The sequence below is a fragment of the Melopsittacus undulatus genome, chromosome 3, assembly GCF_012275295.1.
Source record: "Melopsittacus undulatus isolate bMelUnd1 chromosome 3, bMelUnd1.mat.Z, whole genome shotgun sequence".
Classification (NCBI taxonomy): Eukaryota; Metazoa; Chordata; class Aves; order Psittaciformes; family Psittaculidae; genus Melopsittacus; species Melopsittacus undulatus.
In genome coordinates, this window is record NC_047529.1 from 68560783 (window position 1) to 68588431 (window position 27649).

At 39.0% G+C, this 27649-nt stretch overlaps 1 protein-coding gene across 1 annotated transcript; it reads left to right on the plus strand.

Annotated features, from left to right (window-relative positions):
* Positions 1 to 13560: 13560 nt before the first annotated feature.
* On the plus strand, positions 13561 to 27236 carry C3H6orf58 (chromosome 3 C6orf58 homolog). Its single transcript, XM_005154811.3, has 7 exons — positions 13561 to 13684; positions 15768 to 16281; positions 19366 to 19452; positions 22768 to 22952; positions 24143 to 24276; positions 24630 to 24868; positions 26790 to 27236. The coding sequence occupies exons 2-7, from the start codon at positions 15912 to 15914 to the stop codon at positions 26975 to 26977; spliced, it is 1203 nt and encodes a 400-aa protein (XP_005154868.3). The 5' UTR covers positions 13561 to 13684; positions 15768 to 15911; the 3' UTR covers positions 26978 to 27236.
* The last annotated feature ends 413 nt before the right edge of the window (positions 27237 to 27649 follow it).

The window sequence follows — 27649 nt, forward strand, 5'->3', positions numbered from 1 at the left end:
AGGCATATTTTTGCATACATGTTTGTCCAGATCATTATACAAAATCATGGTGGTCCTGGTTGTCATGTCTCTCTTCTTTTTCCTCCTCCTCCTATTTTACGGCTGCTCCTCAGCTGGAGACAGCTATAGCATGGCACATTGTGTCTGCACCTTCTGTTCATCCACGTCCTCCTACCCACAGACCCCACCAAGGGGACAATGATACCATCTGCACATTCTCTGACAATTCATCCCAATGGGAGAAGTAGGTCATACTGCTTTTCACTGAAATAGCTTCAGCCTATGTAGCTGTGAGGGATCTCCTTTATCCCATGTAGGGAAGCCTGCATGTCACTGTATCATACCTGTCTTGGTTTAAGTCTTGTCTTGCAACACACCTGGCTGGTTTCTCAGCATCACAGGAGGTGAGAAAGCACAAAATACTGAAATTATAATGGAAGTTAAAACAATATTTAGCTCTGTCAATACAAGTAGGTGAAATTAGATCTGTTGCCTATTAGAACTCGGTTCTCATAAAATAAAGGTCTGGGTCTATTTTGCTATAAAAAAAAATAATTCAGCCTTTCTGAAGGCTTCAGGAAGTTTTATATTCCTGCTTTTTATTCCTACTGCAATCAATTGTACCTATTGTTCAGAGATAATGACAGAACAGTGTGCTCTGAAACAGACCAGTGCTATTCAGTAATTTCTAATGAAAAAACAAGCTCTACCAGTCTCTCTGTGTGTCTCCTGGACTTGCTATACCTTATGTTACTAGAATGATTTAGAAAATATAATAATTTGGAACTTAAGACATCATTTACACTGAAAATTGTCTCTTTGTATTGTTGAGTTTGCTGCCACTTTTTTTATATTCAGAGGATAGCATTATACCAAACTTGCATAAATCATGCATGTGTGTATCTGCATAGTCTATATATTGCATTAGTATCTACAGCTCATTGATTATTTAATGAGGCTAATGGGAGAGGAACAGTAGAGAAGATTTTATAGCTAAGACTATAAGAATGAAAGCTAAAATATGGAATTTCTGTAGATTAATCAGTTTTGTACCCTGTCTCATTGCATTTTATGTAACATGCTTACTGGCTGCTGAAGAAAAACAATATTCCCGTTGAGCACTAACACAGTACCAATATGTTCAAACAGTCATTTCCAGGGAGACTTTTGAAATACAAAGGACAATGATTGCAGGTAACCTCAGAGCTCTTCTCTAGCATTAAATGGATGGTCTTAAAAGAAGTTAGTCATGAACAGGCTGCACTCCAGGGTCTGCCTGCCTCCTCCTGTGAGGAAGGCTGTGCCACAAGCTCAGCATCACACCAAGCAGTGGTCACAGTCAATAAGAAGGTTTTGTGGCTCATTTAAAGTCCTCATTATGACTTGTTCAATCAGGTTGCAGAATTCTTAGCACATTGTGCTCCATCACAGCATAGACTGACAACAATGGTTCTAGCATCCTAGGGGATTTACAGACTCCTTCCTCCATGCCTAAAGAGAGTTTGGGAGAAGCAGGGACATCCCAGTCTCATACATCCGGCAACTAACAAGGCAAAGTCCTTTCTAGAGCTCTCCACAGTAGGTGATCATTCTTCATTAGTCTATTACAACCCAGTGGCTGACCACACTATCAGTCAAGCAAGTGTAAAATGAAACTGCACAACCTTAGAAACACTGAAGTGCCCAATTATTTTTGGCTGCTGGGGGACTTAATCCCTTACCCTGAAAAAGCAGGGGCTGATGTGAGGAAGCAGGTGATGAAACAGTCTGGGTTTTGTCAGCTGAGAGGCTTGATTGTGTTTTGTTTTTTATTTATTTCTCATTTAATGTTAATTGGTTATTTTGTTTCCTCATTGTTAGTTTGGGATGCTTGTTTTGATAACTTATGGATGTGTGTAATTGTTTAGGCTGGAACTGTATATTGTTACTCTGGCTTCCAGGTGGCATCACATTACCATACACATAAGCTTCCAGATTCAAATTTAATGTAGATTTTCCAAGAGCTGGTGTTAGACAACTGGCTGCCTTTCCACCTGTGGTGCCTCCTGAATTACCGTCTGCCTTACTGTCATCTTCTTACTGATAATCTGTCTTTCATTTTCTCTTTAGTCTCTCTGGTAATTATTCACTATAACTTGTATTTCAGAATCAGTGGATTTTTGTTTGGATCTAAGTAGTTTGTGAGACTAATGTCATTTTCGAGGATACTCTTGAACTATGAACTGTTGAAAATGCTGGCAAATTTATCTCTGTTCTTTATTCTTTAAAAAGCCTGTGAAAGCTCAGCATAAATAACTTTGAAAATAAGTTTTTTCATTCCTATGTCTTAATGAATTTTGAATATGATGAGCTGACATTTCATTTGTTACTTTACACTAGCAAAGGCTTGGGAGAAATCACTGTAATTAGGCAAGCTGAAAATTAATACATCAATAGTGAATCACATCCTTTGTTCACCAATTTGTTGGGCTTTCTATCACGCCTGTTATGCTGTTATCTAAATCCTGGGTCATATCCAAGCTTCTTACATAATGCCCTGGTGCTTTTGGAGAAATCAGAGGACTTCTGGCACACATCATATTAGTAAAATCAGGATATCAGGTTTTTCTGGTACATGTTGGTGGAAAAGGCTCTGTAGGTGTATTGAGAAGTATATACAACAGATTTGTTGTATGCCTTTTGATTCAGGTATCACACATTTGAAGAGCAATTGAGAAAATTATTTGCCCCCCATATCCTTCTTTGTGTATGTTGGTATTGTTTTGTATGGTTTTGCATGACAGGCAGCATCAGCTGGCTGTGATTATACCTACAACAGCTTTGCGTGCTGCAGCTCAGTGCGGGAATGAGGCCAGAATCCCCGTTTCTATGGTGACTTCACCCGCACATCACCCTATCAGGCAACCCCTTTTCAATGCCATTGCCCTGGTGGGAGGGAGGGAGGGGAGGTGGAGCAAGGAAGGAGCATTTCCGACAGGAAGCCATGGAAATCAGGGTTGGTGCATTACCTCTGTGGCCTTTATGGTAGTCTGGGAGGATTGGGAGAATGAAAAAAAAGAACTCGCTCCTACAGGTCAAACTCTGGGGGGATGTTAGACTCCTCACCCTATCTCCTTCATGTGTGCTTTGCATCTCTCAGAAGCACAGCACAGACACGGTGCTAATAGCCTGATACTGTTTGGAGTCCCGGTGGAGTAATGATATTCAGCACAGCACATCTTACTTTGGTGTAATTCTATTACAAACAAAATAACTGTCAGGCTTTGTGGAGAAAGGGCAGACCAGCTGACACTGGAGTCCAGGAATAAACCTCTGGGTCACACTGGCACAGCAAAATGTGAACCCTGGACAGACAATATTACTGCCCACGGAGAATTAGAATGCTGCAGCACAGATCTGAGATAATCATTTATTGATCTGAGGCACTGCAGACCATGATTGAAGGATTCCCTTAAGCTTAAGATAGTGCCTTTGGGTTGGAAAGGGTGCTGCAGAGTGAATCTTTCTCCTTCCCTCTGAGTGCAGGGTTAACTTGGTATCTACCTGCATCTGTTGGTCAGCAACAAATGCAGGTGTTTCTCTTTGGCCTAAATAATCAGTTATTAATGAAACATATATACAGCATATATATATAGGATGCCCCACAGGTTTCATTCATTACTGAGGGAGAAAGTCCAAGGAAGGCATATGATTACCATGCTGCAATTCTGTACTTGCTCAAAAGAGCTGGGATCTGCTCTTTCCAAACTCACTCTCTTTTCCCATGTTCCATGTTGTCTTCTAGTTGTGGAAGACACCTGTGCAGGATGAAATAAAACCTTATATTACAGTGATATCCTTTAAAATCTTCTGTGGCTAAATTTTGTCTCCACTGAGATTAATAGCAAATCTCACACTGTCATTAAAATGGCCTGACAAAAATGTTAGGACTCCTTGGCCAGTTAACTCAATGCGTCCTCTAAGGTGGCACAGGATTGTTCAGAGTGATTTGAGTACTGACAGAGTTAATCTAGAAGCTTTACTACAGAAACTGCTATAAAGCAAATACATATTTCCAAGTCACTGATTATTTCTATCATGATTACTAAAAAAAACCCCAATGTTCTGTTCACCTGAAATACTTCATATAACCTGAGAAAGTCTGTGAATCATAGCAACGAATTGTACTACAAGGAGATTTTATTAGAACAGCAGTTGTCTTTGCTGTCTTTGCATGTAACATTTTTTGTATGGCAGAAAAAAATACAAGCAGTGCACTCTGATCTCCTGTTTGATGCTGGCCATGTACCACATGACTTTCTGTGTGACACTCTCTTAAAGTCATGATAATACTCACTGCTGTCTCTTCCCCTCCTAACCTTCACATCTAATCCTGGAACAAGCTATGAAAAACAGATTAACTCAGGGTATTTAAGTCCCTTCTCTCAGAGAGGATTGAATTCAGGTTTTTGAGGGGCAGGAGATAAAAAGGCATTTTTACCACTTTTCATTTACATGCACTTTCCATTAATCCAAAATAATTTAAAAATGCCTAAGTTGAAGCAGAATTCCAGCTTTCTTTTTGTTTACCATACTTTTAATAGCTCAAAATGCAACTACAGTGCTGAAGGCTTTGCTATCATTAAAGACCACAAAAGGACATGTGAAAACTTTTCTTGAGCCCAGAATATCCCTCTTTCAGCAAGAATAAGTAAGTGGCTTATTCAATGACTGCTGTGGTGATGTTCTTTCTTGTTGCAGGATGTTTCGTGAGCCACTGGGCTCTGAGTCTGGTTCTGAGCACTGAATTATAAACCTGATTTGATTGTGTTTACTTTCATAGCTTTTCAGCCCCATTTTCTAGGCCATATGCAAAAGTTTCATAATCATACTAAAGCAGTTAAATTGGATTGCACATTAGGTACTGTCTGTATAATGCAACAGAGACTTGCAGCCCCCAAAAATGTTGTGTTTCTGCAAAGCTGAGAAATTGAGGAGCTGTGAATCTGCCTTATCTTATGACTTCCCAGAGTAAATAATGTTCCTGCTAGCATCCTTCTCAGCATACTGGAAAAATCAAGTAGTTTCCCTGCATGCACAAAGGATGAAGTTGATCTCTCCATAATGCAACTGAAGACATACAAGAAAACTGAAAGATAGATGTTTGATGTATACTGCTATTGAAGTAATACTGATGAAACAGGAAACAAAAGGCCTGCATGCAGGGAAGCCTTATTTTCTGTCACTGGAAGCTGAAGGTGCATACAGAGAATAAGTACAAAGATTCAGCTGTATATTAAAATATTCTTGATGAGGGCATGAACTTAATACACAACAGATAGGAAAATCTAGCTGAGTTAAGTCAGAAGTTCTCTAGTTTGTATGAAAGAGGTACCAGAATCTACGCTCAATTAACAGAGACCAGAGTTGTTCATGGGATCCAGAGCCTCAGTGCTCTAGTTCTGATAAAGCTAAAATTCAAGTATGCTAACGTTTTATCACTACAGATTTCTCTTCTACAACAATAGCAACAACCTTCACAGCTGCTCTGCTGTGTCTTATCTGAAAAGGTACATCTTTGCTACAGTGGTGGCTGTTTCAGACAGGATTTCTTAGTGATGCTTTGCTGGGTCCACTCAATGATTTCCCTGAAATCTACTCATTTTGGCAGAAGACTGGTGGGTAATTTTAATGTCCTTTTTCCTGTTCTCTATTTGGTAATCTTGCCACAGTCTGCTCCTTGCCTCCTGGGACACTGAGGAGCCACACACCTTCTCAGGCAGGAGCATGACTCTTTTGAGGCCCTGCAGGCAAAGTCCACACAAATCATCCCACAACAGGAATCAGATTCTGCCAAGAGTCCAACAGTGGAGGATTACTAAACCCAGCCCTGTCTTACATTTTCCATATGCATTTTCATGTCTTCTCTTTTTCAGCATAGGCAGTAAATAAAAAGGAGCTGCAAGAACACGGTATAAATACACTCAGAAAGTACATCTTAGAAGAGATGCATAAGCTGCATACAAGAGGAATTGCTGTACCTTTTTCTCCCCCATATATAATTCAGGGTGTGTTCAATAACACATTTCTTTCAGGCACTACAAATACTTGCTGCATTTTGTCTCTTTCTTGATTTCATAGCAGAGTTAAATAAGAACTATGATTATTAGGTCTCAAATTAGTGAAATGTCATAAGACTTTTATAATTTGTGGAAGACAAGCGCAACTCTTTTCCCACATATAAAGAAACAAAAAATGTAGATAGATATTTCAGTGTCTTAACAACCAGGCAGTGGAAAAACCTTCTGTCATTTCAGTGTAAAATATCAGTGGTGTTAATGAATGTTTTTATTGACAATATGCTGTATTTAATAGTATTAATGCACTAGCTAGGTTGGATTTTCTTTCCTGGATACAACAACAGAAGACTCAAGACACCCGTGTTATATAGGAGCGGAGGACACATGGCCATTAGTTAGCACCATCTCTCTTTTTTTAGTTCAAGTCAAGAACTAAGCATAGTCACCCAACACTCATGTATCTTGGTGGGCGAACATTACAAAGCAAGACCAGAGCACCATAAGTGAGCCAGAGCATGGGGATAAAAAGCATGCTTTGGATGGGTGGGGCAAATCCCCACACTATCTTCACTGCTCTGCATGTGTCCTCCTCAGTTCTTGTGGGAATTTAGGATCTGAATTCTACCTGAACCTCACTCCCTTCCAGACTGGGGTAGAAACATGGTCAGAGGGAGATAGTAAAAAGATGTTGTCTTTCCCCTCTTTCCTGTAGGGTCAAGGCCACACTAAACAGGAGTGGCAAGGGCTGTCAGAAGGAGACTTCTCCCTGGTTCTCCTTTGAGGAGGGGGAGCAGGAGCGGTGGGATAAAGTAGGCCATTCCAGGAATGGCATGTGACAAGCAGGGTGTAGGGACACTGCTAACCTTGACATGTTACTTAGTATCACTTGAGAACTTGCAATGGATAAACTGAGCCAAGTGAAATAAACAATCCAAGAGCATTAGTACATTTTAACTTTAAACAAATTAGCAGATTGACTGAGCATATTTATGTATAAAGGAACAGATGATTTTATCCTTGAAGGCCTGTAATACTTAATCAGTAATCTATACAACTTCAGTCACATTACTGAAAAATAGGAATTTATTGTTCTTACTATTTTAGTGGATTGAGTTTATCTCTGGGTAGTGGCTTGAAAGTCCAGAAGACTTCACAAAAGTATGAGACTGCTTTTCACCAGTGCAACACCCCCAGAAAAAGACCAAAAAGAAGAGAAGCAATTAGATTTAACCAGACAACTCACCTTTTGGAAGTGTTTTGCAGGTCTTGGTGAAGACCCTTCTAAAGCTACATCTTGCGATCATTACCAAAGTTCAGGTAAAGGATCAACTAATTCTTTGAGCAAGTTTAAAGTGTAACTCAAGCCCTTCTGCCCTCATCAATTGCCCTTTCAATTAGTCTGATTCAAGCCTTGCAGATAATGGTGACCTGCACCAGTGGTTGTGAAATGAGCACATCTATGACATCAGAGTTATTTCCATGACTGCCTGGTGAGCACATTAATGTATATGCAGTGTCCCTTGACCAGGGAGTTCTGGGAACTGCACAGATCAATACCTCCCTGGGGCAAGAGCAGTTGAGATTTTTCCTTTCTAGTATTTCTGCAAGTGATAAGAACCTCATGAATATGTGAGCAGGGGCTTGTCTGTACCTGTAACTATATCTGTCCTGAGATTCAGGTTCACTGTTTGGTTAGTGCTTGAACAGTGACATAGAGATGCGAAATGTAGAAGAAATCAAGGATCATATTGATCAGATGAGCTTTTATTCATATGAAAAATAGGAGAAATCAGAATGACTCCAAAGATTTTTTTCTGAGTCACAGCCTTTTTCTGTACACTACTACATTACCTGCCAGCACAAGTTTCATCTGGATCAAAACCAAGCTGACTTAGTCCAGTCAGCTTTATGCCAGTTTAAGGCATTATCCTGAGTGCAGGAAAAGAGCTGATACTTGAGATAGTATAAAAGCAGCTGGGCAAAAGTTACTTTTCACCAGTTTCTGGAAGCACTTTGGCTGAGGAAGGTTTGCTTAAAATCATCCTGTAGCACTTTGCCACGATATTTTTGGTCTGGCACAAGAAGCCCTAAAATCACATGTACCCTCTTGTTGCATCCATCTGTCAACAACTGCTGACCGAGAGAGGAATGCAGACTTTTTTACGTCAGTGCTAAGGTCTGGCTTATGTGCATGTCTGCCACTGTATAGGAACCAAGTTCTATTTCAGGCTTCTAAGGTTTTCTTTTTTTCCAGTTATGTGTGAAAGGAGCAGAGATTGAAAAGTTCTGTAGCATCGCCTAGTGGTCACATCCAAATTCACACAGCCAAATTTGAAGGCCGGTTTCACTGCCCTTACACACACATTGCCCGGCATCGGCGCTGACTCCAAAGGGAAATGTGAGGTAAATTCTGTACTTCCAGCTGTGAACCTGAGGACTCCTAAGAAAAAGAAAATGAAGTAGGGCATCGGGTTAGAAGCTGTGTTATGCCCATTTACCCTGTTACCATTCACAGTCGTGGAACAAGAATATCAAAGATCTTATTGCAAGAGTTTTTTGCAGATAAGGTTAAGCCAAAAAATTTTGGCGTGCAGTTTTAGTATAAGGCTGGCACAAGCCCAGGATCAGAACCTGATGGAGTCACTCGGATTTAACAAAATAAACTATAATGCTTTTAAATTATTTGTTCAAAGGCAGAGAATCAGAACTGGAATCCAAATCTTCTGTCTCCAAGGCTCATCTTTTTAAAATTAGATTAATTAGAAGAAAATGCAACAGAAATCCAGGAGGAAGTCACAGACTTCAGAAGCCTGCCTTCTGTAAAGCTTGGCTGTTCATACTCACTGTTCTGGAGGGGGATTTGTCTTCTGCCTCCTTCTTAAAAGCTTAAGATTTCAATATTTCAAGAACTTATGGTTGATTGTGTTCAACTGTGTACCGTATTAGTATGTGTAAATTAGCCTTCATCTACATCTATGCTAAGGCAAAAAAAATAATCCTGGTCCTTCTGGTTTCTCATTTAAATCTAAGCTGTAGGGTAAAGCTTTCTTATACCTGTGCCAATAACACTCTTAGTCATCTCAAACAGGTTTCATCACCCTCTGAGGAGGGCAACCTTTGTTCCTAGGAAGCACAGCAGCTTCCCTTCACCATCCAAACAGCAGAAGAAAATTCAGGTTATAGCTCCCAGCCTCTTCTGCTGAGTGGTTTCCCATTGTATGCCATTCCCTGAGAGTAAGCATCATGTTGTGGTTCTCTTCAGTGATCACAGAGCATGATCTGAGCAATGATGCAGGCAGGAGAAGGTAGGTTATATTGGAAACTAAGGTGGCAACAGGGCAGAGAGCTGGATGGGAGGCTGTGGGAGACATATTTTTTTTCAACAAAGACTGTTCTCATCTTCGTAATGTGAATAAAATATGACAAGTATGACTCACGCTGAGTAAAGTCATGTGCCTCATTCGTTTGAGGCTCTTTGGAGTAGCCCAGGAATGTTTGGGAAGCTGGATGTTTCTTCCAGTGAAATCAGTAAGTCCTCGGAGGTTCTCAGCTGAATGGACTAAAAGAATACATTTCAAACCAGTTTAAAAGAAAATGTGGGTTTCTTTTCATCCTTTTGATAATCCAAGGCCTAATTTTTTGGTAACATGGGGCAATGGACTAGGAAGTCCTGTCCCAAAGCAGTTGCCCAGTTCTGTGCCACATGGTTTTCATTACAGTCTCAAGCTTGGCAGCCTTTGTGGCACTTACTCACGTTTGTGTTTGCTGTGTAATATCAGCAGATAATGCCAGCTACAGGAAATACTTTTCACATGAATCTTTATGTGTTGGACACTTATATTATGGAATTGTCATTGGTGTGCATGAAATTGTGTCCTGTAAGAGACCTCAGAAATCGAGTCCTTGGGAACATATAGGTGTTGGATTTAAAAAGAAATAAAAGCAAAATTAAACAAAAGCATTTTAAAAAAAAGTGGAAATATTTCTCATGTTTTCCAGAAAAATATTCTGCTTTACAGAATGTGTTTTTTGCCATATCTCAGCTGCTGATGTGACACTTTTCCATATCCTATGATTAGGTCTCATTTTAAAATAATGCTAGCTTTGTTGCACAAGTATCTGTCAATATGCAGTCTTTTCTCTCTTTTACTATCAGTCCATGCATGTGTTTGCTCATTCCATACCTTTCCTAGGTGTATAGTACCATTGTTATGTTTCTGAAAAGACAATATGATGTAGGAAGTATATGCTAAATATACATCTTAATTTAATCAAATAGGTTTGGAATCTGTTTCCAGTGGGCTATTCATACATCTCTAAACAAGACTGAAATATCTTTTTCTTGAAAATGACCCTCTTTTCTTCTGTCATCGAAAATGAAACAGCAGAATCAAGTTACTGTGTTGCATACCAACACAGAATATCAATTAGAAACAACAAAAGTGTTATTCTTTCCCATGACAGAAGCAAAATTAAGCAGTGAATGTGAGGATGATTTCTACTTCCTGTCTTTTATTTCACTACATTTCATTCTAGTTGTCTTATACCAAAATTTATCTTTCCTGCTTGCACACTAAAGACTCATTTATTTCTCTGAGAAACATTTTTGCTTGCTCTCCTTTCCTTTCTTGCAAGGAAGCTTCTCCCCTCCCCCTCCCTTTGATTTTTTCAGTCTAAGGAAAATGGCTGCAGCTGGAAGAAGATGGATCACAGTTCTGTGAAAACTGCAGAGGACTCTCTGCAGTCTCTGACTTTTATGAGGCAAAAATATCTCCAGATTTAAATTTCTGAATTAATTGTTTACTCCAACTAAATAGCAAGAAAGCTGGTTTGGTCCAAGTTTTTAATTGATGCTGTCATTTTACACACTTCAAATCAGTTAATCTGGGCACTAGCATCCAGCTACAGATTTACTGCTTTGGATGTTTGTGCGTTTCTTTTAATGAATCTTTGCCATTATGCTGATTTTTTTCTAATTAGTTATTCCCACTTATTCTCATTTTCATCTAATTAAAATGCCATGCTAAAAATATAAGTGAAGATTCAGTTAATTTGTCTTATAAATGGATGCATAATTAATGAAAGATTGAAAAAAAGCCAACTCACAATATGGTTCTGGTACTTTTTCCTGCAGTTTGTTCTTTCCCTAGTGATATACAAACAGCCAAAATATTTCCTTGAATTTAGAAGCAGGCTTAGGGCTGTGTTTGAGAAACTATCTCTGAGACAAAATAGGCATATTACATTAAAAGTGTATGATCATCTTCCTACGTTAAACAATAGTTTGCAATCCTGATGCTCTCAGGAATATATCTATTTTTGTTTAATTAAATTTTAAATATGCATTTCAGTAAGTGGGGGGTTTGGGTGGTCTGCTTTAAAGGAATGAATTCCATCACATTGCGAAAATAAGGTTGATGTCTTGTTGAAGAGGTGGTGATGAAGACCATGTATCTGTATGTGCCAAGTACTACAGATATCCAGCTTCATGCAATTTAACCTTTGCATCCTGAGCTGAAGATAACAAAAACACATGATGGTTATGGCACCATCTGAAGTAACCTATAAGGTAAAGGTACATCCATAATATCATGATAAAAACATAGGTTAATTCAAATTTTCCTGTTTCAGGTCTGATGAAGGGGGGGTTGTTTATTTATATATCTATACCTTAACAGTGGTCCTGCAACAAGCCTGCACAGGAAATTTAAGTGTTGCCTGTACTTCTCTGGAGCACTCTAATTGAAAAGAGTACTCTGGGACTGCATCAGGTACCCATTATGCATTCTGTGTGTAGGCTTGCTCCTAAATCAATATTTTTAGCTTGCTGGTAGTTCATCTTCTTTTAACAGTAATAACTGGAACTCTGGAAACATTGGATTTACACTTGCGTTTGTAGCCATTTATTCAGCCAGCCATTCACCCAGCCAGCTTCATGGAAAAATGACTGCCTCATCTGGGAAACAAAAACTGCATATGCTAAATATCCCACCACAGTTATGAATCTGGTATTTCCTAAAATAGGAGTGAATGAATTTGATTCAAAATATTATTCATTATCAGTTTATTTAAATTTAAATATTTTTTAATTACTTCTGTTAATCAAACAAACAGAAAAGACAAAGTGAGTATTTTATTATGGACGTCCTTCATTAGCAGGATTTATCAGCACAGTTTAAAACCTGAGTTGTTGGGATCTGGAGCACAGGTTACTCTTTCTGGTGAGGCATGATCAGCAGATAACATAGGAAGGTTTTTGCAGAGGGGAGAAAAGATTAATAGATAACATGAGAATGATGTTTTCCAATGAAGGGGAAATTTTAGGTCCAAGGATGTATGAAGGAGCCAGGGTATGAGTACACAGCACCTCATGCTAGATCCACACATGCAAAGTGTAACTTCTGCCTTGGATGCCTGATGCTCTTACCACAACATGCATTGCTGCATTAGTGGGGGAGTCCACTCACATGGCCATGGGCTTTGGCTAATGATCTTTACTCAGAACCACACCTAAAGGAAGGGAAGTAGCAATTTAAAATCCCTCCTGTAACCCTGCCATGAAATTTTGCTGGAGGACACTGGAGCCAGAGAGATCCTCCCTGCAAAATTTCAAGGGCCTGTGAAAAAAATAGAGTGTCCATTCAAAGTGACAGCTGCAGACAGTGGCAACAGGGATGGCCAAGCAACTTAAATACATTAATTGCTACAGGTTTATACAGTGAAGTACATGGAGAATGCCTTTTGCTACAGCATGGTTTTGTTTTCCCTGGAACTACTTGCAGTCAAGCAGCATACACAATCACTGGTGGAAGTGCCAGGGCATGAAAAAAATGGTGGCAGGGAGGTTCATCAAGACTCATTCTTCTTCCCCTTAGGACATTTGCCTGAAAGGAAAATGCATGAACTTTCAGTGTTGTTTTATGTGACTGGAGAATAATTACATCCAAGGTTACCTGAAGGTTTCTCACCTGCAAAGCTCCATATAAATTCTGAGCTTATTGAAGTGAGGGTACTGATGTCTCTTCCTCACTGGCTTTCCAGTTTCTTCCTCATTGTGTTCCACCAGGACTAAGAAACTTCGTGTTTTGACAGTCTGGGGACTTCAACATTGCCTGCCATTTCTTCTTATAGTCACCTCAACTAATCTAATTGATGCTTATTTGCTTTTCTGCAGTTACCTTGCTGCAAACTCTGCAGCCCAGCTGAAAACAACAGTGTTCTCTCTTGAAGCTTGACAATAATTACATATCAGACCTGAATTTACCATCTGTCACTATCTACAGTCTTTTCCAGGAGTTGCTTCTGTTACAATGTCTGTAAGAGCACGGTTGACCGAGAGAATGGTAGAGTGGTGAATAGATCAGTGATGCTGTCATTACCAATAATCTCCCTTAATCTTTCACTTACTTGAAATGCTGACATCCCTGGAGGGATGCTATGACTCAAGACCTGACATCGATACCACTCAAGTCCAGTCAATGCCACATGAACCCTCCCCTCACCCCACTCAGGGCAGCAAACCAGCAGGACTGGATTCCAAGTGGAAACTTCAGAGCAGAGATTTCTCAAAGTAAAGCTATTGTTCTTAACATCTTCAAAAACTTCAGCAAATTATTTGCCCACAGGTAAGTGGGGAAATGAGCTACAAAATGAATTATAATATTTTGCTGGAGGAATACTTCTATTACATTAATTTAAAAATTATGCTTGACTCATTAAAGATTAACAGGGTTGTTGAAGTCTTTCTGTTACCATAAGGCTCAAACTTCAAAAAAAATAAGGAATTCAGTAGAGTCTAATAGATGTATTCTTGGTTTATGATTTTTCACTCCATGTCATTTACTACACGTAATCTGCCATGAGGATGTAAATACATGGTATCTCTGTGAAAAATGAAAATGTTTATTCACCTATCTTTACCTTAGGCACCTAAAGTGAAATTGCTCATGTAATATGAATGACTGGTATCCCTCAGTAGGAGAATTCAAACTCTACTCCTTTGCAGAAAGGCAGAGAGAGTTTAGACTCACAAATTAAACACTTGTCTCAGTGGTGGTAAAAATAACCCCCACTGTTACTCACTCCTATATGTTCCCAAGTAGCATTTCTGCCCTAGTGCAATTGAGACCTTTGTGCCATTTATATCATAGAATCACACTTTCCTCCATGTATTTTGTAACCTAGCTAATGCTTTTCAGCATTCCCGCTTTTCAGGTGAGTTTTGCTGCCTATTACCTCAATTACAGCTTAATATATCTATGTTATAGATATTATGTGTGTATATATATACATACATATATATGTTTTATATGTATTAAAACCCCAATACAGTTCTTGACATTTATTCTTACGATTATTTTACAGAATATCTTCTTTCAAGAAAAAAACAAGTACCTTTGAAACCATTTCTGAAATTATTTCATAAAAGTAGGTTAAAACGATATTGATTTTATTTACACTGAAGTATTTTATATGTCTAGACCTAAATCTGTAATTTCAACTCCCTCTGCAGTCAATCAAAAGAAATGCATCTCTCAGCAGTGTATTTAAATGAGTTACATTCTCTGGTCTGGCTGTTGAGGGAATCTACATAGATAAGGTAATGTTTAAATATCCACAGTTAGGTTAGATAACTCTAATCCATAGAAACTCAGTGAAAGAACAACTTGATTATTTCAAACCTCTGTGAGGCAGCATGATTAGGAAAAGTGTTCTCAGATCTGTGCTAATCTCTGTTGAACACTGATTGCTTTTCAAAAGCCTTTGGGTTTCTTTCTCAGTAGGGGAGCAAAAAAAAAAAACATTGAAAAATCATGCTATTTGCTAGAAAATCTCTGTAATAAATAGAGAAAATGGGAAAAGTTTGAATTGAACTGATGCATTTCTTTTACATTTACTGTCAAAAGTTTTCAGCCAGTTTTGACTTGCTCTCATTCAGGGTTTAAGGTACTTTAGGGACACAAAGCCCAAGGAGAACTCACAGAATTACTTCAAAGAAAACGGGCATCTGCAATTTTTCTCATGCAAAAGAAAGGCTAACAAATGATGTGTTTGTTTGCCGAGTGCTCTTTGGTAACCCTTGCTTATCTGAGAAAAAGCAGCTGAAGATCATAAAGAAGTAGGTGAGGTGAAGGTAGCTGGAGAGTTTAATTTTTGTTGTATTGTAACTTAGGCAGACACCGACTTTATCAGTGGAGGATTCTATTCTCTTTGGAGTCTACAAGATCGCGGAGCTCCAGGAGGAGACTTCAGGTCTTTATAATGACCCAAGCCATCAATCAATGACCATTTCCACACAAGGCAAACTAACACTAAAAATAAAGTTAGCCAGGTGCTGCATGGCCTGCAGCCGGGCTGGTTTGACTACTTCTAATGCCTTCATGACACAGGCAGTTGTCCCAAGGCCAAATGACAAAGATACTAATGGCAATGATTGCCTTATGTCACTGCTGCTCCTTGGTCAGTGCCTGTAGCTATCATTAGAGCACCTACCTCAGCCCTAACCTAATCCTGCCTCTGTCTGGCAGGGGAGAGCTCTGTGCCACTGCTGTCCCCAGAGGGACAAATGTGGTAAATACAGTGTAATGAGTACTGTAACACATCGACTTTGTGGGAGGTTGGGAGGGTGGGTATATGTGGTGGCCAGCACAGATCTGGACATTTTCTCATCATACTGATCCCTCTTAAACATCTGCTGCTGCTTCCCAGATCCCACTGGATCCAGCTCCCCAGGGAGGACAGAACATTACTCAGAGCTTGCCAATCTGGCAACTCCAGGGTCACTGGAAAGAGGGAAGGAAGATAGACGCCTCTGTGCCTGAGTCACCTTTTTTTGCCCAGCCGTCACCTTTCATGATAAAAGCCCTGCAGCCACGAACGCCTGGGTCACACACCTTCACAATGTGGTCTTACTTTGGCATACATGCTCTTCTTACAGTGGCTATTACCCTGAGTCCAGTGACTGCTGCATCGTGGAGTGAAAGAGATGCCACCGGAGAGGACATCTATCCCCCTCTGTGGAACCTCGCCCCTGAAAACCTGTCGGATTTCTTAGTAAAAGACAACAAAATAGTCATCAATGCTTGGAACTACCAAGAACGACTGGGATTGTACAAGAGCTTGCTAAACTCTTCAGCCAAATATTTTACTGCCTTTGGATACCAGAATTTTGGCAATATTCTCTGGGGATTACCATTGCAGCATGGGTGGCAATTTCGTACAGGTACGAGTTATGCCCTTAAGCTGATTGAACAGCAAAGTGTTTACCAGACCTACTTTGGGCCATTCTTCCCAATGTTTCTGCCTAGAAAGTCCAGTACAGCCTCAGATGGTGACATACTGAGCTAAGCTGCCAATTTGAAAAAGAAATCCTCAATGAAGGGAACACCCTTCTTTCATTGAGCAATAGCTATTAAACACTATTAAATGGGTATTGTTAACATAGTACTGGTCAGAATTCAAAAGATGTGTGGTTTAGATGGACAATATTCCAGTTATCTGAAAATCCCAGTTGCCGAAATTTATAGTAGGTAAATTTCAGGGCCTGGACTCTGCAGTGCTGTTCTTAAATTGATAACTAATAGGCTTTTTTATTGTTGTTGTTAACACTATGATTTTCTGTTGGTGGCTTGAGTTTGATTTCTAATACACATAGTGAAAAGTCCTCCTCTGCCCCTGAGAATCAGTTCAGAAGTAACCTCATTATTTTCTAAATATGTTTTTTTACAAGAAAGAAAGTTTATTCTGCTTGTTGGGGGGAGGTGAGGTATTGGCTCATCCCCCAAAAGTTGTTTGCCATCTGAGCAGCCATTCTTGTCTGCTTGTTGGCCTTGCCAAGGAAGGGGGCATAGAAACACATGTTAAAGGTCCCTTGAGGCTAAGAATGCATTATCTTATCAAGAGTTTTGTGAGAGAACATGTTCTTCCACAAGCTGCTTCACATGCAGGAGACAGTGAAGCTTCCTTTCCAAGCCAGAGTTGACTTGCTTTGTTCTAGCAACCAGGAGATGTGGAAAGAAAGGTAGAAGAGTCAATGATGTTTTCAGGAACTTGTGCCTGGTGTAACAAGGCATAAGCAAATACAGCTGTCTGACTTGTTTTCTGTAGTGGCTGTAATGTACAGATTTACAAGGTGGTGGTTTAGTGAAGCTGTATGTTTGGAAGAAGACAGAGGTGCTGCAAGCTGGTGGTGAAGAAAAGCTGCCAGCATTTAGTCACACCTAACAGAAAATAAGTTGCTAAGTCAAAATGAGGAAAAGGAGGTAGATTAAGCAAAATCCTAGTAGGCAACTAGCTGCCAAACAGCAGCAAGAATTTGGTTGGAGTTTAGGCAAGCTGTTTCTTCTTTCCCCTCTTTATGTACAGGAAAAGAAAGAGAAGATAATAAGAATGGCTGGTGCAGCAGGAAAGTTGACACAATGTATGGCAGAGGCAAAGATGACTGGAAGCAGAAGCTACACTTGAGTGGTGACCTGCTGGAAAGGATCTAGTTGTGTAGTGTGGCTTCATCCACAAAGGGAAGACGTGTCTGATTGCAGTGTGAGTTGCCAAATAGAGTTGAGGGACATGGTAGATGAAAGGAAGATTTACACCCGGTTGCACAGACAGGTAATGACCTACTGTCACCTGCCAAAAAGCCACAGGGCTCGTCCTTAGACAAGGAGATACATTTTTTAAATTACATGATCAGATGGTTAAAAAAATAGTAGAAGGTGAAATATCACATGGCTGGAAAGAGTTTTACAATAAAAAAAATGTGATAAGTAGAAGGATAAATGGATAAGGGGGAAAAAAAGGCAGAATTTCGGTACATACAGTAGTGAGGTTACTAACTGGCTAAACCTAATCCAGATAGGCAGCTGGGCTAGATTAGTAAGAAATGACTGAAGCATTTGTATATTGGCATAATAAGTTTGTGTAAACAAAAGCAGGGTTTAAGTTCAGGGTGCAAGACAGAAGATGCTTGAAAATACTACAAAAATTGTTGAATTAACAGTTCTGTCTGGTCATGAAAGTTATGTTGTTGAGAAAATATTTTTATGGGTAGGATTCTATATAAACCATCAAGAGCAAGCGATGCTGCTACTTAGTAAGAGTGGCAGAAAGATATTCAATAATCTACTCATGGACATTAAATTAAATCAATAATGTGGCTAAATTTTCAGTAGAGACAATGATGTTGAGACACCACAGTTGGTAGGAATGAGATTTTGGAAATAGAAATTGTCAGCTGGGAGACAGAGCTAACCTGAAAGTCCTGCCTACACAGAGTGAAGAAACTGGATAGCCTCTACCCCCACTTGGAAGAATTGACATATAGAAGTACAAATCTATGAGCACTGGATTTAAGAACCTTAAGAAAGATTCAGGTGGTATTGTATGTGGAAAGAGTAGGAAAGCAAAGTAATGCAGACATTCCTGAAATCATCATGTGCATGTTTAAAGAATGCAATGAGGTTTACTTCTAAACTGATAGAAATGAGGCTGTCATTATTTAGCTGACTCACCAGAGAGTAAGTGCTCTGCAGGGCAGAGGTGCGGAGCTTCTGGAATAGTTCAAGCATTGGACCTGACCATGGTAATTTCATGTCATCCACTTAAAGCAGGCTTTCTGACTCACTACATGACTGCTTACCACAAAATGTACATGTACATGACGATTTCAGGAATTAGGTTGTTTCTCTGTGTCATGTGCTTAAAGTGAAATGCTGTCATGAAGAATTATGAAATGTCTTGCATGTTTGCTGCAGCACAGGTGCTTGAAAATCTTCCTAATCAGACAACATTTCCATGCTTAGCTTCACAGTAAGGCCATGTTTGTGTGCATCATTAAACTGGAGGGATTCCATATCACACAACCCAATTAGGTGAGACGATTACTAGCGCATTTAATTTGTGCTCTTCTGTTCATTAAGCAGCCATCCTACACTGGCAGCCCTGCATCTATGGAAAAAGCAACATCAGCTATGCATGTGTTTATGTCTGTATGTGTATGTATATTTATATCTCCAAAGAACTATCACTGTGGTGTCCTACTTTCAGACAGTTCCATAAATTCTCAAAGTACGTTTACACTGAGGAATAAATCGAATGGTAAAACACAACCAAATTACTATGCACTGCATGAAGTATTGACTGAGAAATGCAACTACTCTAGGAACAGTAATTTATGAAGCAAAACAACAGTAATTGTTCTGTGTCTCTGAGCAAAATTCTGCACTCTTCTGTATATTTTTTTTCATCACAGTGGGATTTCTTTTGTGAAAAAGATTGAGAAGTATTTTGTGCATTATTTCATTTGATTTAGGCAGATTAGCAGACCCTTCTAATATGACTTCCTGTGGCTATGAAGATGGAGACCTCCTGTGTATATCTGTAAGAAGCTGGTGGTCCTGTAAGTATAAGCTGTTACACTGTTCTTCAAAATATGCTTAGTGTCTGAGAAGGCAATTTAGAATCTTTCTTCCCCTTAGGCTTCTATGTTACAAAATAATTTCAGTGCTACTTAATTCTCCATTAAAAACTTGCAGCAAGCATGAGTAAATGAAAGTTAATTGACTTTGATAACTTATTTGAAGAATAACTTATTGAAGTAGGAAAAAATTGTGAATTTGCAGCTTTAAAAAGAATTACACTGCAAAAGTGCCTGTAAAATGTGTGAGAAAACATCATAATGGGTATCTGTATTTGTAGACATTTGTAGAAATTAGAGTTTTAAATTACTCTAGAACAGATTTGTTCAGTTTAGATGTTAGTACTTCCAATTAAAACTTAGTGTGAGAATGTCAAGCAGGAATCTTTGTGGTTCTTGCCTCACCCTCAGTAATACAAATCTAAAAGGACTTTTCCACCTTCAGTTGAACTTTCACAACTTCACTGTGGTCAGGAGGCTACAGAGAATGAAATAGGGAGAATTTGTGACCATGATATCCAAATAACTTCATTATGTTCATTACATTGACATTTATCCAACAGCCTTTCAAGTTTTCAGTTAAAACTTGGTTAATACTTTGACCTGGTGTACACAAGCTATAAGGCAATTTCTATTTACTTTAATATTGGCTTTGGAGTTCTAAAAGGTAAAAATTCTGTTAATTTTTTTTTTCATTATTACGTTAAGTAGAAACAAACTGAACCCAGTGACAGAGAGAAAGAAGTATAAAAATCTGAGTTTCCAGTGACAATGTCCTAGACATTTCCAGTGTTTTCCTCAGTACCTCTGGAAACACACATCCTGATAATTCAGTCTTCCCCACAACTGAAACATCAGAAAAACCCTGGATACTTTTGACAATTCAAGCCTTTCATATGTCTTGCATGTTTGATGCAAGTTTGATTAACTTGATACCTGTTGAACTGGAGGGATCAAGTTAATGCATGGTTTCTTTTAACCTGAGAAAACATGAATTTCATTTGTAAAAATGTATATCACAGGTGTAATGGAAGAATGCATCTATCCATTACACCCAAGCAAATTTGCATTGCAGGAAGCAGTGCCATCTCCGTGATGGTGTTATCAAATTTGGAACCACCTTTGCACTAGAGAGTGCAGAGAAAAGGCAAAGTGACAAACTCTACTGAAGGGCCAGCTGTGATCTAACCCAGCTATATTTGCTGTTGGTGTTACTCCTGGTAGATGTGGCAGAAAATCTTATCCTCCTGGGACATAAGGGTAGGTCCACTGCCAGGATCATGGGAGAAACAATAGTGTGTGAGACAAGATACTATAACCAGGTTTTTACATAGAAAGAAAAAAAATAAAGCCCAGTTATGTCCACTTCTAGCTAAGAGCTTTGCCAAAGAGGAAAGGAAGGAATCTGGAATGCCACATGCAGCTCAAGGATATCCATTTATTATTGCACAGAACAGCCCAGTGAATAACACTTGTAGCATCAGTAAAAAAAGCACTGATATTACAGCGCTCTCTGTCTCAAGTGCAAGAACATGTGTAGCTTGTTTCCCTCTGGTATTTTTAGAGCCAGGTGTATATGGAAACAGATTCCTCAAACAAAAATAGATAGTTAGATTTCCACAGAGCTCGTCTTATAAGGAATTTCTTTTCTGAGCCTATGCAAAAAACATGAACAACTGCTATATTTTCTCATATGATTAATGAAATTTAATCAATTTTCCTACAAAAACTGAAGAACATATCCCAGCCAGGCCAAATAAAATCTCCCAAACAATGTTTTTGTTTCTATTTTTCAAAAGATGAAAAAACACATTCTTAAAAAAAAACAAAAAAGAGAAAAATCCCCTTTTTTTTCTGATGTGAATCAAAATCAATATTTTTATAGACTTTTTTCTGAAATTGGAACTTTAACTCTTTTAGAAAGTTTATCTTCTATTCTAAAAGAAATTGAACTGACGGATAAGGTAGAGGGAAGAAAGACAAGATCAATGTATGGATTACAGTTACTGCTTATATCCAAAGGAAACAAAAGGATGGAAAACTTCTGTTTGGTATTTTTTGTTTTTAAGGAGGTAAGAGGCCTTGCAAGCCCTCCAGTTTAAATATCCTCTTCCTTCCTAGGGAAGGGAAAGCTACTCATTTTTTTCCTGTAGTACATTTTCCCTCCATCACTCTGTCCCTCAGTCCCTCAGCTCCCCTGCTGTCCTGTTATAAGTCACCCTTTTCACCAGACCTACTGGCAGGCTTCAGCAAACAGCTTTGTCCCTTCCCTGACACACAAGCACTTTGTTGTAGAGGCCCTTAGAATGAAGCTTCTGCCTTTGAGCTAGAAATTAAATGTGTGTATCTTCAAGTAAACAAAGCCATAAGCACAGAGTAAATTAAATATGTAAATTTTAAATAAAACCAAAGCTGACTGTGACACTCACTCCAACTTCAGTTTCCCATCTCTGTGGGTAGCTAGCAGTAGGTGTTCCATGGGAAGGCATCCCACACAGTGACAAGTAACAAGGGTTATTACATAGCCCTGTGCAAGCAGGTGGCCTTCCTGTAATAGAAACCATTACCTTTACTTTCTTGGTGTTTGCATTTCTGCTGTTTGCTTACTTCTAAACACTGCATGTTTATTTGGTACTAATTTTGCTGCCTCTAGAAAACGTATAAACTCAACCTTGATTTACCCTACTGCAGTAGGAGCACACAAAAAGTCTTTCAGACTGCACAGAAACCTCTCTCACTGTTTTGAGGATGTAAGTGGTTTCAGCTGGCCTTCAGGGTAGACATCTCTGGCCTGAGTACTCATATGAAGCCAGGAATTAGCTTAAACCAGAAACTCACATTTAATACACCCCTAGGTGTATGAGACACTCCCTGCTTGAGAACATCAGTCCTTTTTCTGGTTTAATATTCAGTACAGTCCTCTCCTGCATTGTTTTCTGCCTGCCCTTTCAGTTACCCAAGCAGGCACAAATGTGTAATATATGCAAGCCCACTTAAAGGAATGTAAGTGCTTTCTGAGGTGAGATCAGGGTTTCAACACATCTCATGAAAAGTGAACAAGAAGCTCATGCAAGGCTATTAAAGGGCAATATATAAATGAACGTTACAAAAAGTATCTAAATCAATACAGACATCATCATTAGTATATGTCAGTACATATGTCCTACTGCTGAACACAGCTGTATCAGCGGCAATTTGAAACCGCTGCATTTAATATGGGAGAATGTTCATTTTTCTACACAGGGATTTTTAATTTGCATGAGGTTAACGCCTTCTCCTTTCTAATTGCTGTCACAGGTATGAATTACTACCTGTCTGTCATACCCTTTCTGGGGGCAGTGGAAGCTGGACTTTTTGGGCAGCTGCAGTATGAGATTGAAATATTGCCTCCAGCAGAGCGAAGATTTGATTTCTGTTACAGTGTTGCTGACTGCCAGTCTCACATTCCCAATCTTATGAATGCCTGGAAGGCCTATTTTGAAGTATGCAATTTTACTTTGGTGTTTTGGGGTGGATTTTTCTCATATTTTCTGGGAAATTATACTGGAATATTATCTTTTAAAACTATTATTACTGTTATTTGTAAGATTCAGAGAGCTTAGTTTGCTTTCAGTAACAGCTTGCTATAAAAGTAACAAGCAGGAAAAAATGAAAAGCATAACATAAAGTGAGTTCGACATAAGAAGGCCAGTTTTTTTACAGGTTATGTTTTTTTTCTTTTCTTTCTTTAAGATAATTCTGTACTTTAGACTCTGTCCCAAGAGACTGTTTTGTTAACAGCTTTATTTGTATTCTGCCTATAGTGCTTATATTAGCAATGCGAAATAAGCATGCAAGACAGAACATTACCCTTGAGAAATGGTCCTGCATTTGTTTTATAGGGTTCATTTATTCTTTTGAATATCTAAAAAACATGAAATTGCTGAAACATCATTCAGAAGGACACATTTATGCAAGCGGATTTTCTCTTTCCTCCTCATTCAGCTATTCCCAAATCCCAAAGATGACAATATTTCTTACTTCATAGATCCAATAACTATTTTTACAGACAGATTTCTATATTTGGCATTTTTTTAGTAGTCAAATAATTAATAATTATCAGAAAATTTAAACCTTAAGTCCTTCTTGGCAACTGTGAGCGAATGTAGAAATTCTAGGAGCAAGATTTGTTTTTTCTTCAGATTACTTTTCGTAAGCAGTATGTTTCAGAAGTTGTTATAAAAGACCTACTCCTCAAATAACCATACTAGTAACCATTAAGGATCATTGTCCTATTTTCTGAAAACCTTCAGAAAGTAGTGGCCAAAAGAACATAAACAAGTTCTCAAGGAACCTAATACTTCAGCATGGAAACTTCCATGGCACTCAGATACAAAAATACACTGAATGACTGTGACAAAGTATCTAAACTATGTGGATAAAACTCTCACCCTGTTGAAGTCAAAGAACAGCAACTCTCATTGACTTCATCTATATTAATCACTATTCTGTCCCTATGTCAGACATCATAGTCATTTACAAACCAGCACAATCTAACTACTCAAAAGCAGTTTTCCTTAGCTTGCAAACTTACTATTTCGTGAAGCATGTGTGTAAGTCTAAAAAATTAATTTGGTTTAAACCACCCCTATGTTTCTGTGCCTTTTTTTTTTTTTTTTTTTTGTCTTTGCAGTATCTGTTATCTACAGAACACAAAGCCAAGAGCCCTGCAACCTTCTCCTCCTTCAAACTGGATGATGCCCTTGGTCTCATGTGGAGGGCACATGTTGCCTCCATTGCTTATGCACTGCCCAAGTTCCACGACAGGTATGGGGATGAGAGGGGTGGCCAGTGGGGATCTTCCTACCTGTATGCCTCTTTAGAAGGATAGTATCCCAACAAAGTCTATATGAATTTTCTTTCTTTAGGCCTCTGCTCTTTAGGCTCTGCTCTCCCTTCTGCTCTCTTGGAGCACGAGAGAACCAGAGAGAGATGGCTGCTCAGGCTGTGATGGGTGGGCAGGCTATGGGCTTAAAATGAGATGCTGTTTCTTCCCTGGGAGCCAGGGCCCAAGTCAGGAGCTGTATTTAGTTTGGGCAGAGACAACAATGCCAGGATAAATTAGGTGCTCTACAGGGCATGTCAATTATCTGTTGCATTTTTATTTTGATCTCTTTCAGCTTAAAATACCTCTCTGATCCAGAAGCAAATTTCGGTGAGGACTGGGCTAATGCGGTAGATTTCATTGCAGCCACATACTTCTCTACAGATTTATTGACCACAAACAGCTTCCAGGTTTTCCTGCCCCAGAGGATGCTTGTTGTAGGAGATGTCATTCCATTCATTAGTGACTTCAGTCCACAGCAAAATAGAGTCCTGCTTTCACTGAGTGCTCTTCACAAAACAAATAAAATAACAGGTATTAATCCAACCTACAGATGTTTGTACTCCACAGATATTTAATAACTTGTTCTCTCTTTCTATACCTTTCTTCATACAAACACAGGTTTGTTTTTTTTTAATGTAAAATAGTATAAGCACCTCCTAGATACTATCAGTAAATCAGTGCAGATAAAAATACAACCATAAGTATACAATGCTTCAGAAAGAAAACGCAACACTGACGATACGCAGTGATATTTTGCATGATACAAATGCATCATTTGTTGGAACAGATGATCTTAGTTTCTTTCTCCAGTTTTTACAGGAACTTTAAACCACAAATACTAGTTTGTGTTTGACCAGCTAATCTCAAACCATTAAAGCTGTAAACAAAGTTATTTGATCAGTTGGTGTCACTAAAAAAAAAATGGGCAAAAGATCACAAACAACAGTTTGTGTTCCCACAAATGTTCTTGTTTTGTCTTTTGGTTTTGTCTCAGTGTTCGGTTTATCAGAGAATATGATCTGTCCCAGCAAAACTGCGTCTTTAAAGGCCTGCTTCATTACAAAATAAGTTGTGCACCACCATCCAGCGGTGAGATACAGAATTACATTCTTCTCAGGTTTCAGTTCATCTGTATTGCTCCGTTGGATATTTGTTTGTCATTTGTGGAGGAAAGTTATTTCGAATCTTTAAATGAAAATGCAATATAAAAATACACTGAAAAGTGAGTTAATTAATTTCCAGAGCTATGGTGTTGTGGGTTTGTTTGCTTTTTTTGTGATCCTCTTCTGCCCGTATATTTCGGTGAAAATTTTCTCACTAACTGTAGCTGAAAAGCCATATAATGAAGGTATTCAGTGTTACAGAAAAGCATCTTCACATCACAGAGTGCTACCCTCACACCTTCCACAGCAAAGGGTCTCAGTACTTCTTAGGACAGGACTCTGTCCAGCCCAGTGTGAGATTTGATTTCTTAATTCAGAGTCTGATTGTCTTTTATTTTGCTTTCACTGCCTCTGCCAGTCCAGCTGGGACCTGTACTGAGATAGGGCTGCACTGTGTTTAAAGTTTCCTGACCCATGGACAGCAAAAAGCTTTAATGTCTCTGCTTTTCCTCTCACTGATGTGTGAAAGCAGAACAGCAGGTACTTTGCTATTCAAGACCTTTACTGCAGTCTTCACCCTTCCTGCAGTCCTCCTAGGAAAGAGGACTGTTTTCTGCCTTCTCCTCTCAACTCATCTCCCCAGTGCAATACTGTGTAAATTCAGTTCTTCACTGCTGTCAGTTTCCTTCTAAAGCATGTTTTGCAGAAGAATAAAGTCCTCTTGGTTTTCTAATAAACTTTTTTTTTCTTCTTTTTTTACCCTCAGATTTCCTCTGTGGGTCCTTTATTCCCCATAAAGATCAGCACTGAGAAGTCTGGGAAGCAGGCAAACTGATGCTAATGCTGGACTGGTTAGGCGTACTTCCTAGACAGCCACTGCTTATTGCCTGTATGAAAGTATGAGGACCATTTGTTTCTTTAGCTTGAGGGCTCAGCTGGCAGAAAGTGCAAATTCTTGGTTGTTTTAGAGTAAAAACAAAGATGTGCTTGACTATACCAGGCTACTGCTTCATAAGCCTTGAAGCTATGTGCAGTTGCAGACCAAGACCTTAACATGCATATTCAACCATTTTGACTTGCAAGACTGGTGAAAACAAGCCCAGTTGTTTGTCAGTACAAAGGATCCTGAGCAGAATAAATGGCCTGTGTCTCCCTACATATTTGTGGGCAATTATTACCCCATTGGTCCACTTCTGTCTTTGTTTACATTTCAATATCCACAAGAGAGTGGTGGGTATTTGTTGCTGGACAAATACCCACATCCACCACTCTCCTGGGCTTCATCCCTTGTGTATGTGAGCTGCTTGTGCTCCATGTTAATTTGACAATGTCTTCTGTTTCTTTTCAAGGAGGATTGCTGCTGAGTCTCTGGCGAAAGGCTATGTCTACTGAAGAAGGAAGGAAAATGGGCCAAAAGCTGATAGCAGACATGGCTGCAGGCCAGAAGTTTGACCTCCTGGGAACGTATAAAGATTTGAAAAGAGCTGATTTGACAGCACCCAATTTCTTGAGAAAAAGCAGTTCCAAGGTTGAGTGATTAAATCTTTTAGCAGATATGTACCTGATAATCCAGACTCGGTAACTTCTTACAGCAGGATTTCCTGAGTAGCCCTGTGTGCATCTCTCATGTTGAATCAATATCTTTATCCTTAATTTTCCTAATTATCTCATTTGATTAACGCAATTCTTTATAAATAAAAGGCCTCATGAAAAATCTTACTTTATTGCTTTTCTCAACTTTATAAATAATATATCATCATTGGATACAAAAGTAAATAAAGGCAAATTATATTCTGTTTCAGACTGGGTTTTTCTCTGTATACAGAAATCCCACCAGATATGTAATTACTCAAGTCCTTGATGGTTCAACAGATGATCATCAGAAACTTTTCAAGGAAGTTCTAATCCAAAATCAATGCCTTGACTATCTTCCACCAAAGTTATTTTGCAGACCAGCATCAGTCAAATTTGAAGCTTTCAGTCTTTTCATATTAAATACTGTAGTACATACAGATTCCCTCAGTACACTGCTTTGCAACTAACGCGTGCCTCGCATGGTGCTGTGAATCCAGTCCTGAAGTAAATGGGCTTATTCTCTTACATGAGCTCTTACATGATTCTGGTATTTGATTCATTTCACTTCAAGAAAACGTTGATCGATCAATTTATTTCTCTATTTATTTATTTATTTATGTGGTTGTGTAGTCTG